This window comes from Poecilia latipinna, unplaced genomic scaffold (assembly GCF_001443285.1).
Source record: "Poecilia latipinna isolate Pla-1442-1.1 unplaced genomic scaffold, P_latipinna-1.0 Scaffold96, whole genome shotgun sequence".
In the NCBI taxonomy this organism is placed as follows: Eukaryota; Metazoa; Chordata; class Actinopteri; order Cyprinodontiformes; family Poeciliidae; genus Poecilia; species Poecilia latipinna.
In genome coordinates, this window is record NW_015112712.1 from 578,880 (window position 1) to 592,159 (window position 13,280).

At 38.5% G+C, this 13,280-nt stretch overlaps 1 protein-coding gene across 2 annotated transcripts in view; it reads left to right on the top strand.

The window, feature by feature from the left end:
* Positions 1–9,495, top strand: part of adcy9 (adenylate cyclase 9) — a 43,038-nt gene extending 33,543 nt beyond the window's left edge. Inside the window, exons 3-10 of one of the 2 annotated variants that reach the window (XM_015025898.1) lie at positions 1,753–1,860; positions 2,179–2,432; positions 2,648–2,750; positions 3,241–3,449; positions 3,986–4,145; positions 4,600–4,742; positions 6,157–6,177; positions 6,422–9,495. In XM_015025898.1, coding sequence (XP_014881384.1) covers positions 1,753–1,860; positions 2,179–2,432; positions 2,648–2,750; positions 3,241–3,449; positions 3,986–4,145; positions 4,600–4,742; positions 6,157–6,177; positions 6,422–7,769 — 2,346 coding nt within the window. In that variant the 3' untranslated portion in view covers positions 7,770–9,495. The remainder of the gene's footprint in view (positions 1–1,752; positions 1,861–2,178; positions 2,433–2,647; positions 2,751–3,240; positions 3,450–3,985; positions 4,146–4,599; positions 4,743–6,156; positions 6,178–6,421) is intronic. The other variant, XM_015025907.1, reaches the window with a different exon arrangement.
* Positions 9,496–13,280: the final 3,785 nt, after the last annotated feature.

The window sequence follows — 13,280 nt, forward strand, 5'->3', positions numbered from 1 at the left end:
ATATATATATATATATATAAACGACTTGATTTTATCACCACCCTACCACATATTCCAGATATATGAAGAGCGTAGGGGATTGCTATTACACAAACTACACAGTCTGTACTTTTCAGAAATCGGTGAAGTTGTTTTAAATGTTTGTCTCCCGGCAGACTCCCTGACCAGTTTTTTCTTTTCGTCTTTTTAGTTTTCGAGTTTGTCTATGTAACGCCACTGTTGCACCGTATTTCCTCAAAATTTGGCACAATAATAAACGTGGTGGATTGTTCTAAACGTAGCCCCCTCCGCAGTTAGAAAAAGAGCATGTACACTTACTTCAGTCTGTTGTTTTACCCGTAAAAGATTCCATTTTGTTTTTCAGTTGTTGTTGTAAAGAGTATGGGTCACATTAAAGATGCATTTTTTTGTTTTAATCAAGAGAGAATCAGCCATTTAAACAAGGGTGTGTAGCATTTCTATTTTAGATTCACTCCAACAGTAGCAAGTCGACAAATCAAGGGCACAGTGGGAGGCAAATGTAATGGGTTAGCTCATGCAGCGAAGCGCTCTTCAAGTCTGACTTCTCCGTATAGAGCCATTTGTCTTCTGAGAAGCTGTTCCTCAAAAAAACAGACTCGTATCAAGTGATGTGGGATCTTTAAATAGATTAGTGGATGATATTTGAATGTGTGAAAATATTTTTTGGCCACATTTGACAGCATTATTTGCATGCTTAATGATGCATAAATGCACCCAGTGAGTTATCTTGCTCCCATTCGGTAGGTTCACAGTATCATACAAAATAACTCTTTGGTAGTTATGCCAATCCTGTATCCCAAAACGGAGGAGAAAGAAAAAATGTTGCAGTTGGATTCAGGGGTAAGGCGGTCTTTGACATTAATGTTTTTTTGTTGTTGTTTTTTTTTAAGTTACATATTTATCTACTTAGAAAATCTGTAAACAAGCAAATGAATAATTATTTTCTTTGACTTCAGGTAAGCTGCATAATATATCAAATTATAAAGGGTTCAATATTGCAGTACCAAAGGACACCAGGGATGCAATATATAATAGGCTATTTTGCTTTTGCAAATTCCTGCATTCAGATTCTGCATGTTAGTTTGACACATTGCTGTGAAAACTTTTTTCTACCTTACGTAGATTTATTCTTTTATTTTAAGGCACATTGAAATGTTTTGGAACAACAACAATAACAAGAAAAAACTAGAAGTTAATGAAAAACGTAGTGATTTCCTAAATACATTTGATCTGCATTCAACTCTTGTAATTGAGAGCAACTTAGAGTAAGCAGAACTTGCATATAATGCATGTAGAGAACAACCTTTCAAATAATTTAAGGGGTTTAAAATAAAATAAAAAAAAGTTTAGGTGAAATGTTGACTCAGTTGGGTTTTCATTGAACTTACTAAAAATGTCTCGTTTTAAAATCATTTATTCTGCTAATTTTAGCTTTTTTTTCCCAGATTATTTTCTACCTAATTCATTAACAAAAAGTCAAACTCTCAACATCCGTAACTCTGTAACAAATGAAATATCCAACAGGGCATTTTTTTCTGTTATGACAATTTCCATATGGACACAAAGACTGAAACTATTAAAAAAAAAACAAAAAAAAAGTCTTCATGATGTTTTGTGAATACGTAACACAACTCTTGTGATTTCTCAACCATGACTTTTCATGTTTTCTTCTGCACAATTTATTAATTGCCCCATGTGACTACATATGTTTTGTCTCTAATCTCCGGACAGTCCCCCTGCCTGTCCTGCAGCGTGACCCTTATGGCAGGAGAGGATCAGGTTCTCGAAGAAGGAACGGTACATAATGGCTGCCATGATGACAGAAGCAATAACAGCAAGGTGAGAAAAGGAAGCGTGTAAACATGTTTATCTAAAAATGTGAAAAGAAAATAAATTTAAGCCACTCGGCATGTTTATATTTTGTAATAAAAGCCGCAGAAAATATTGAGCTCCGAGGAATAACTCAATGGGTCCCAGATGAATTTGATTTAAACTGCTGCCTTTGAATGGATCTGACTGGAGCACCGTCTTTCATTTTCATGTCCCCTTTATTTCACTACATAAAACCTTCTCCAGAGAGCAAAGCTTGCACCGTCACACCTTCTGATCTTTATGAGTTTTGGATCTCTTTTCTTTCTGAACTCCCCTCTCTTTTAGGACTCTTCAAATCTGAAGTGTTCCCCTGCGGTATCAGTTGGCCGCAGCCCCAAGACGGTGAATGGCCTGCTCAGTCCTCAGCTTGAGGCCTTGAATAACAGCCAGACCTCGCTGTGTGAGATGCTGCAGGAAAAAGAGAAGAGTTGGAGCGGAGGAGCCATGGGCATGGACCACTCGGCGCTCATCCCGCTCCGATCAAAGAACTTCCGGGAAAGGAGTGATGCTCACTTTGTGGATGTTATCAAGGAGGATAGGTAATCACCACCCTGTCGGCCCCTTTTATTAGAAAATCCCATTGCGAAGGGGTTGGGTGTCAGTTCAGCTGGGCACGTTGTGTGGATTCATCCAATATATTCTCCATTTTAAAAAAAATGAAATCAAACTTTGTGGGTGTAGCGTGATAAAATATGAAAACATTTAGTCTGAAGTGGACATGATTTTCTCTCTGCTGTTTATGCAACTCTAACAGCCTTATGAAGGACTATTTCTACAAGCCTCCCCTACACAAGCTGAGCCTCACCTTCTTGGAGAGGAGCCTGGAGTCTGCCTACCGGATAAGCTACCAGGAGGAGGTGTGTTTCTGTGATGTAATGGTCTCCATCTGCCTGAATCTGATTGAAAGTGTGCATGCATATGAATGTAGTTAGGGTTTAATTGTAGGTGCTGAATTCTTTGCTAGTAATATGCTGCTGTTCTCCTTTTAGTCAGAGTTAGTCAGTATCTTTTCATGATGTCAATCAATCTCTTTTTCCTTTTATCCTTTTTTTATATTTATGCTGATATCAGGTTAGCTTTCTGTGTGTTTATCTGTGTGAGTTTTCCTCTGTCTGAGTCTCGTCTGGGAAGCCTGTTAGCACCACATTACCACCAGACTGGTCAGACTGCGGCAAAGAGAAATGACTGCAGGACCTTGAAAGTTGTTGTGCACTAGGTTACAATGCCCTCTGCTGGTGTAACTTTAGAAGTGATTTTATGATGGCATGACTGCAGCTGCAGGTGATGGAAAGTGGAAGCATTTGCTGCTCATTTCATGTTCATTTCCGTTTTTGTCTTCCCTCCCAGGTGGAGAATCAAGCAGCAGTTCAGACGTTTGCCAGTCCAACGTTCAGCTCTTTCCTGGACATGCTGCTGTGCTGTTTGGTCGTTCTGGCGCTCTCACTTGCCTGTTTCCTCCGACCTCTTGTCACCCAGCAGAGTCCATCCGCTCTGGCGTTCATTCTGACAGCTGTAGTTGCCCTGCTGGAGGCTCTGGCTCTGCTGTGTGCCATTCGGTGAGATACTAAATGCAGAGTGTGGGTCTTCAACTACCATCCTGCGGGCTGATTTTGGACAGTGGAAGGACAAATTAAAATCTGCAGCCTTATATCTGGTATCAATATGAACTAAAAAACAAACTATTTCTGGCAACATTGTAAAAGATACTGAAAAAGCATTAAAATAAGATCTTTCCTTGCAATAGCATACTCTTAAATCCAGGAGTCATGGTATGAGAGGCAGGTTGCACTCTGGACAGTCACACAATAAAACGGACAAGTAGGCACACAGCCATCCACACAGACACACACACACACTCACTCCTGAGGTCAGTTTAGGCCAAGTAGCCTAACAACCATATTTTTTGGATTATGGGACGAAGCTGGAATATCCACAGAAAACCCGTCCATGCACAGGGAGAACATGCAAACTCCATGCAGAAAGATGCTGCATCAGGTCGCCCATTCCCAACAATCCTCTGAAATGTCAATGTTGTATGCAATGAAAGGTTGTGTGTATAAGTTATATTTTTTCCCTTTTATTCCTTCTTCAGGATGGCTTTCTACCTGGACAGTGTGCTGAGCTGCACTCGGGTGCTGATGAGGGCCGTCTCTGGCTGGATAGTTCGCCACTTCGTCGGAGCCGTCCTGGTGTCTCTGCCTGCTCTGGCAGTCTACTCCCATTTCACCTGTGACATGTACAACTCAATCCAGGTAGAAGTCTGTCTTTCTAACTATATCCTGGCTTTTGTAAATGAAACGTTTAATCTTTCAGTGGTTTGGCTTGGGCTGAAATGAGATTCTCATCGTAAAATAATCTTGACTAAAGATACCACAATTTTAAAATCTTATGGTATCAATACCAACGGTCCAAGCAACAGTGTGTTAATTGATTAATTGCTTTTCGTTAAAACAGAAAATCTGCAATGTTTCTTTCTTGTAAGCTATAAAAAGCAAAAGTAGCTGACCTTTTCTAAGCATTTTAACTACCAGGCTTAAGAAGCAGGTGGGAGACATGACAACCTTTCAAAACGTAGCTATCATTTGATTCTTGTAACCGGGCCAGGCCTAACTATATCAATAAAACTATATGGCTTTACTTTTAGATGAGATTTAAAGAGGATGTTTAAATAACTTGACGTTTTCCTTTCTTCTTTTTTCTTCTCAGTTTACCATGTTCATCTGCTGTGCCATCATCATAGCTATTGTTCAGTACTGTAACTTCTGCCATCTCAGCTACTGGATGCGCTCTACAATAGCCACCTTTGTGGGGCTGGCACTGCTTACCTTGCTCTGCTGCTCCCCCTGCAGGTAGGACACATCTAACAAATGCATGGTAAACATTTTGTTGGTCTAAAATACTGGAAGGTGAAAAAATGTTAACTCTGAGGCATTTCATGCTTCAAATTGATGCCACCCTGGTATAGGTGCATGCACATATATTAATGTCAAATGACATTTCATTTCATATCCCTAGTGATGTCATCATCACTCTTGCGTCATTTAGCGATACTTTTCAGTCATGAGTTAAGCAGTATTCATTTCCTTTGTTTACTTTCTTTGCATACATTTGTGTTCAATATGATTTCAGTTCAACCTCACTAGCCAGATTAATCACTGTTTTTGGTAAAGAAAAAAAAATTACATTTCTACATAGCAAGTAATTTACTAGAAGGTGTAGTAGAGTAATAGAAAGCAACGGACTGAAAAGCTATAATTTGCAGGCTACTCATTATGTGTAATTGAATCATTAATTGAAAGGCAGGATATGTTGTACACTCTGGTTGTAATGCATTTCACTGAAAACTGGAATGGGTTTTTCCAGGCAGTTTTCACTAGAGCAGATGCAGCAGCAAATGTATAAGTTGGTGCAGAAATTGATAGTTCAACTAAAATGATATAAATCTCTTTAAGATGGAAACTATCCACAATTTAGAAAATGTGGAAAAAAAAACAAAAACCTCTGTCCATTAAGTCGTAAAATAGTCAAAATAGCAATGATCTGCTCTACCGTGATCAAAGGTCAATGGTCAAAATAACATCCTCAGTTTTGCAAAAAAAAAAAAATTTGCTCTCGCTTGTGATGGTTTTTCGCTTTTCCAAATGAGTTAATGCACCACTTGTGGGTCTGTGCCATACCAGACGCATGAAATCTGGGAAATGTATAAGCCCAAATTTCTACCTTGTAGGGGAGGATTCTATTTTTCTAAGATGTTTGATCCATGCTAGTTTGCAACGTCTATATTTTGTTCATTGCAGCCATTAATAATGTAAACATCTGACATAATTTTACTTTGCTCCAACCCAGCAGATGGACACATACTTAATTCAAATTTTCCTTTTTGAGACATTTTAAAAGACTGTTCAAATGTTGCATGACAACTAGATATGACATTTATTGGTAGATATACCAATATGTGAAAGAAGCAACGTTTGACTTTTCCATCTTTCCTCTTCACACAGTGGTCATTTTTACCTTTTTTCATTATAAGTCTATTTTTATTTTACTTTCTGTGCCATCATCTTCCAATACCCATATTTTACACTTTTTTTTAGATCTGCTGTTATGTTGAGAGATTGCACCTCTGGCTGTATGGTGATTATTCATAAAATGAATTGCTGAGTAACAGTAACAGTGTGAAAAGATAACTGTTATATATAGTATCTTGCACAGTTTATGTATTAGGCTGATTAATAAATACCATTGTTGTTTTGTCTCTTCCAGTGTTGTTGAGAGTTTTTTCCGGTAAGAACTTTGACAAAGTTGAATGCAAAATAAATATAAAAAACATTACTTTTTAATATGCCTTTATCAAATGCCACTAAAAGTGAGATTTTGGCAACTCCTAAAAAGAATCCCCAAGTTGATGTTTTTAAAAGAAATGTGAAATTCCAATTGCCAAGTAATACTTTGGTTGCATGCTTGCATTTTTTTTTAATTTTTACTGTTATTCTTAATTTCCTTTTTCTTATCTTTGTCTTTCCACCAGGTCTCATGCCCAAAGCAACATTACAAACGGATCTGTGATCTTGTCCGACAACTCAACAAGTTCTGATCAACAACCCAACTTCGACCCACACAAACGTCTTATTCCTGAAGCCTGTGTGGCCTTCTTCCTGCTCCTTCTCCTCGTCTGGTTCCTTAACCGCGAATTCGAGGTCAGCTACCGTTTGCATTACCACGGCAACGTAGAAGCAGATCAGCACCGCATCAAGATTCAGAACATGAGGGACCAGGCCGACTGGCTGCTCCGCAACATAATCCCAATCCATGTAGCGGAACAACTTAAGGTTTCCCAGAGTTACTCCAAGAACCACGACAATGTGGGAGTCATATTTGCCAGTATTGTCAACTTCAGTGAGTTTTATGAAGAAAGCTACGAGGGAGGCAAGGAGTGCTATCGTGTCCTCAATGAGCTAATTGGTGACTTTGATGAGCTCTTACGCAAGCCTGCCTTTGCAAATATCGAAAAGATCAAAACCATTGGTGCAACATACATGGCTGCAGCAGGACTCAACACTCAGCAATGCGCGGATGCACCTCATCCTCAAGAGCACCTTCGAGCTCTTTTTGAATTCGCCCTGGAAATGATGCGAGTGGTGGACGACTTCAACAAGAACATGCTTGGCTTCGGCTTCAAGCTTCGCATTGGCTTTAATCACGGGCCCCTGACAGCGGGCGTAATTGGAACCACCAAGCTTCTCTATGACATCTGGGGCGACACCGTCAACATCGCCAGCCGCATGGACACAACGGGCGTGGAGTGCCGCGTTCAGGTCAGCGAGGAAAGCTACTGCGTGCTCAGTGGCATGGATTACGAGTTTGATTATCGGGGAACAGTCAACGTCAAAGGGAAAGGTCAAATGAAGACGTTTCTTTATCCCAAAAGCAGTGACAGTGGCCCTGTGCCTCAGTACCAGCTCTCGGTCTCACCGGAGATCCGAGCTCAGGTGGATGGTAGCATCGGGCGGTCTCCCACTGACGAGATTGCAAGCATGGTGCCGACCACCAGCAAGAATGGAAACAGTACCAAAATGATGGTCCCCAGTGCCAGCATCGGTTCCTCAAACACAACAGGGCTTAGTCAAATGAAAGACTCAGACATCGGCGTAAGATGCTCCTCCACGGTCGCTTCTTGTGCCAGACGATCCATGTCACACAGTGGCTTAACATCAATACCTGTAACCAGTCTTGAGGGACACCCGCCAAATAACAAACAGCTTATCGTCTCATCCTCAATCCAACAACACGCACCACAACACTCACCAAGAAAAGACACAAAAGACAAGCTAGAGGACAACTCTGACTGTAATGGTGGCGATTTAACCAGGCTTTAAGCATCTGCTACAGCAGCACTTCTACCACCAACCCTCATCCCTTTAAGCTCTCATTACCGCTAGCTGGCATGTGTAGAAGCTATATTTTTGTCCAACTTCAGGTAGAGGAGGTGAATTTGGACAGACGCAGAAATCTGAGTTGTATAAACAGACCAGATTTTCCATCAGCCAAGAACAAGGTTGTTTGTAGTGTAAATGTGATTGGCTGATATCATCGAGGGCGCTTGGTGAGCCACACGTAGGGTGTTGGGAAGATATTCAGAGAAAATGGAAATTTGCCTCCTAGCAACCCCCATTGTATGTCATTAACTTACTTGATTATCTTTGCACCTTTAATCTTGATTGTTTCTGTCAAATGTCTTTTAAGTGCCTTTAGAATAGAATAAGACTTAAACAAGGCCTTTTTAACTCTAACAATTAAAAGGGAAAACTTTACACATGGAAACTTTTTGGGAATAAAGCTTCGCTTTTGCTATTGGTTTACTTTTTTAACCATATTTTGCAATGATTTATTTTGCCTTTTTATCCAAGATGAAATCGGTAATAAATCAAAATAAAGGGATAATTTAAATTATGTGAAGCTGTCAGAAGAATGGAGGAAAGCTACCAAGCAGACCCAACGATGCACAACTCAAGCTCAGAATGTTTCCAAATGTGGGATACGACACTTTATTATTAGATATTGCCATTCAACATTTTCAGATACTGCAAAGGATGTTGCTGCTTGTTCAGCCAAACAACATCCATACTACCAGGCTAAATTGTCAGAGATTTCTGTGATATTAGTCTGTCGGGATGACTTCATATTAACTACGTGACGGGGAAGAGCACAAATTTAGCGTCTTCGCTGCTGTCTGACAAAAACCAAAGCAGTCGTTGCTGATGCATCACTAATGTAGCAAAACCATCAGATTTTTAGTGTAGTAACAGATTATTTCCAATTTAGGGAACACCAACAAATTTGACAGCAATCTCTTATAAAACTTTAGATGGTTAATACCTCCTGTAACAGCCTTGTATCCCAGGTATTTAAACATTTTCTGTTGTTGTGGTTGGAAATGTGTTAAATTATCAAAAACAGGAGTCAGCCTGCATTAACTAACATAATAACTTTAGCACAGTAACATAAAGTTCAGCTTACTAGTAAAAATAGCCTGTTGCAAAGATTTCAATAGTGAATTTCTCCATTTGGCTAGTTCTTATGAGACATGGATAAAATATAATCTTCAATGCTATTCAATCCAAATGCTTATTCTGGTCTTGTTGGACTTGGAGCAAACTGACTAGTCAAAGCTGATGAAGCAAATTAATTCAGATGACAAAGCAAATGACAGCAGAGGACAGCAAATCTAACTAATGTAACTTTAGCATAGTACACATGGACCTGTGTCAGCATGGAAAATGGCAACAAATATGATGCCATCTTCTCGTCATAAGCAGATATTAACTGAAAGTGCAGGCAGTTAATGTCTACTAATCTGGCATTGTAACCCACAAATGGAAACATTTTCATCTTGAGTTGTTTTAAGCTGCTGAAGTCGGCAAAAATGCTTGCCCCTATATTATTAGCTTTTCACCGCTATGAGGACTTATTCACTTTTTTTTTATACAAACTTCTGACAGGAAATGACATCGGTGAGGAAGCTTTTATGGATGACCTTTCATTAAAAAAATCCTAAGTATCCCTTTAAGTGAAAGCTATATAGAAACATGCTATTTCAACTTGGGAAAATCTGCACAATAATTGCTGCCGTGCCTCAGTTTGTGTGAAACTAGAAAACTCCTCATGGCATGACCAGGACTAATTGGTAAAGGACACAGTAGACGAGTCTGAACTGTGTGAGGATATCTGCACGCATTTAACATTGCGTAACCTTTATTGGATAATATATTCAGGTAATGGTTAAACTCCCCTAGAGTTTCTGAGATGACTGGAATACAAACTCGTTTGCTGTTGTGGCATTTTTTTTTTTGACTACAGTTATATTTCCAAAACACTAGGAAATGGTTTCCTCAGATATACTTTATTGGCATGCTTGTAGCATCGTAGGCTTCTAGTAGTTGTGCCCCCAGCCAGCAATTTAGTTTAGTAGGCGCTCAAGATGTGTTTGGTGTTTTAGAAGAAGCTAACATATGTATAGATGGTTTTAAGCCATGATTTCAGAAAGACTAAAGACAAAAGAATAACTGCCTAAAGTTGAATTGCATTACACTGTGTTAAAGTAGTTCTTAGTTCTCTAAAAACGAGGATAATTGATGTGGAATGTCACAAATGTGTTTGTGTTGTTACATGAAACTTAAGCTGTTCATTTAAGACGTCTTAACTCTCTAGGACCTGAAAGACATTACTGGATGTGAACAGCTTGACGCTTGCTGCTTAAAACCTTTAGTGGCATGAAACTTAATGTGTTAGCACTGTAAATGCAAAAGGAGTGTCTAAGATGTGATTCATATACTTAGGTGTTTTTAAAGCTTCTTTTTCGTGCTATAATGTTAAATAACCATGCACTGCATTTTCTGTCATTGTTCTTGCTAAAAATGGATTGTGTGCTCAAGAGCAAAAAGATACAATTTCACTCACTTGTCTTAATTTGGATTTGTTCAAAAATAACGGATAGCAAATCCTCAAGTATTAAAACTGCCACTTCATGTTTTCAACTTGTAATTTAGCCTTTATAAATGGGAACCAATTTGCCTTTTCTTATCTTCTGTAAATCATTTCTATGAATATTTAATGTTTTTCATAGTTTAAGTTATGTGTCCGAGGCTTGGGTTGGGCTTTAACTTTTTTTTTTTTTTTTCCAGATTTTCACTTTGAGATTAATTTATTATGACATGACATATGTAAAAACAAAGAATAAAATGTGAATTATAGTTTAAGTCAGATTTTATTTGGATAATTTTCAGAAATGCCTCGTCCCTTTTCTTGATGCATGTGTAAATTTTTCTTTTTCCACATTAGTTGGCTATTACATGCCATATGGATATGGTGTAGTGTATATCCATCCATCCATTTTCTAACACCCTTGTCCCTTAATGGGGTCAGGAGGGTTGCTGGTGCCGATCTCCAGCTAACGTCCTAGGCAAGAGGTGGGGTTCACCCTGGACATATTGTTAGTCTGTCGCAGGGCAACACAGAGACACACACGGAGAATTTGGAGTCATGTTTTTGGACTGTGGGAGGAAGCTGGAGTACCTGGAGAGAACCCAATCACGCACAGGGAGAACATGCAAACTTCATGCAGAAAGACCCCAGGCCAGGAATCGAACCCAGAACCTTCTTACTGCAAGGCAACAGCTCTACCAACTGTGCCACTGTGTAGTATATATGTAAAAAATGAAAAGCAAACGTGTGTTTCTTTGCTCATAAGCACACAACCCTGATAGCTCTTAATATGTTTGACACTACAAAAAGGGGGAAAATATTACTATACAGTTAGGTGCTGGTAAGAGTAAAGGAGTTTTGGAAAATGCATGAATTTGACGAGCCTTTATTTTTTGGGGGTCATTTTGGTATACTATTTTGAACTCTGGACTATGTTGGGGTACAACAGTGATCAATAATATACATATACATGTTTTCCCACATTTTGATTTTGAACCCCTTTTGTTTTCTTGCCTGTACATTGAGCATACAGTGTATTAATTTAGCTGGATTCATTGAGATGTTGGTGACATTCTGAACCAGCAGAATAGTGCACTAGAAAAATGTTTATGCCAAAGAGTGTCATTGCCATCTCATGCAATTTTGTTGTGTGCTGTCTATTTTCTGGTTGTTTTTTTTTCCCCACAAACACACACACACACACACACACACACACACACGCACTGTTAAAATGAAATTGCACAAGGCTTTCTCATTTTTGATCTACATTATGCCTTTCTACTGTAAAGCATTTTCTATTATTTGTATAAGAGCATGTAATTGGGTATTAAATAGTTTAGAACTGGACAACTTAAACAATGTTGGAATAATGCTTGTGTGTTTCGTTGGCTTGCATGTGTAAATCTGTGTGGGTGTTTATAAAAGTGTGAGGTTCTTTAGTATCTTGCAGGGGAAGGGTCTTAACAATTGGCCAGGTTTTTCTCATAGTATACAGTAACGGAGGGGGCTCAGCTAATATTGCTAATTGTTAAAAGTGGAGTAGCTTGCTATTACTCCCACACAATAAATTGTTTTATGTTTTGTATAAGGCACGCTAGTAGGTGAAGTGAAATTTAACTTCAAATAAAAGTCACTTGCTGAACATTAAAGACAATGATTCAATTTGCAGCCTAAACATTGCATTTACCTGTTTTAGGAGGCAAAAGGTTATATGTCAGTCGTACAAATTTTGCTTTATTCCCATTTTTTGTCTTGTACTCTTTAACTACAATTACATGTTGCACTTAAAGATAGATGAATGTTGACATTTTCTAACAATATGTGTAATTAAATTAAAACCCCTTATTAAATAAATACTTTGCTTTTAAAACACAAAAACTTTTAGGGTAAAGTAATTTTGCCACTGCGACCAGAATTTCATGTGCTAGACTAACCGAAATCTGTACATAATTAACAAATAATATTTGGGCCACTGAGTCAGCAATTTGTTGAACTAACTTTTATTGGAATAAATTATGTTTTTGGAGTATGTCTATTCAGTTTTTGTCCATCTGTGGACTTTTGCCTTGATTGCTCAAGCTTAGTCAGATGGCATATATCGTCTCATTAAAAAAAGCAATTTTCAAGCCAAACCGCTGTTTTCAGATGGGATTTGGGTCTTGACTTTGACGACTATGACGAAAGGTGATCCTAGTCTTGATTTTTTATTTTTTATTTTTGGCAGGCTCTTGCAGGGTTTTTTTTTCTCAAGATTGCTAGATGTATTTAGGAGATAAGGAAATCAGGATGTACTAGACGTTGGGCAAAATTTTTAGTGCACCTTTATCTGACCTAAGCAGTGTTTTCATAAATATTTGCTACGTTTGCCACACGGCTTGTCAAACTTCAAACCAAAGATATCAGAAATGCATAAGCACGCATATATTGAGAATTGAAAATGGATCCTTTAGCTTCCACCAAGAAGGAGATTTTTTCTTTGTTGGTATATTACTTAATCACAATAAAATACCTTGATTTTTATAAAGTGACAAGGTAATGAGAAGTCAAATGAGTTATTGTAAGCTTTTTTTGTTTTCTTTTACAGTTTTTGTCTTCCAGAAATGCCTCGCTTTTGCTTTATTTGCCGATTCTACGTCACAAAATGCATTATGCATATCGTTAAAGTTTAATACAGATTGAACACCTTTAATTTTTTATGTTATTTTACGCCTAAAGGTAACTTCTCATACGTTCACATGACGCACGGTGGGATACAGGTTTACGTCAGGGCGTCGGAGCAGTCCCCCCTCCTACCACCAAAAAAAAAAAAAAAAAAAAAAAACTTTTTTTTTTTTTTTTTTTTTTTTCGGGGGAAAAAAAAGCCCCCACTTTAGGCCGGCCTGGGGGGGGGATTTTTGGGGGGCCAC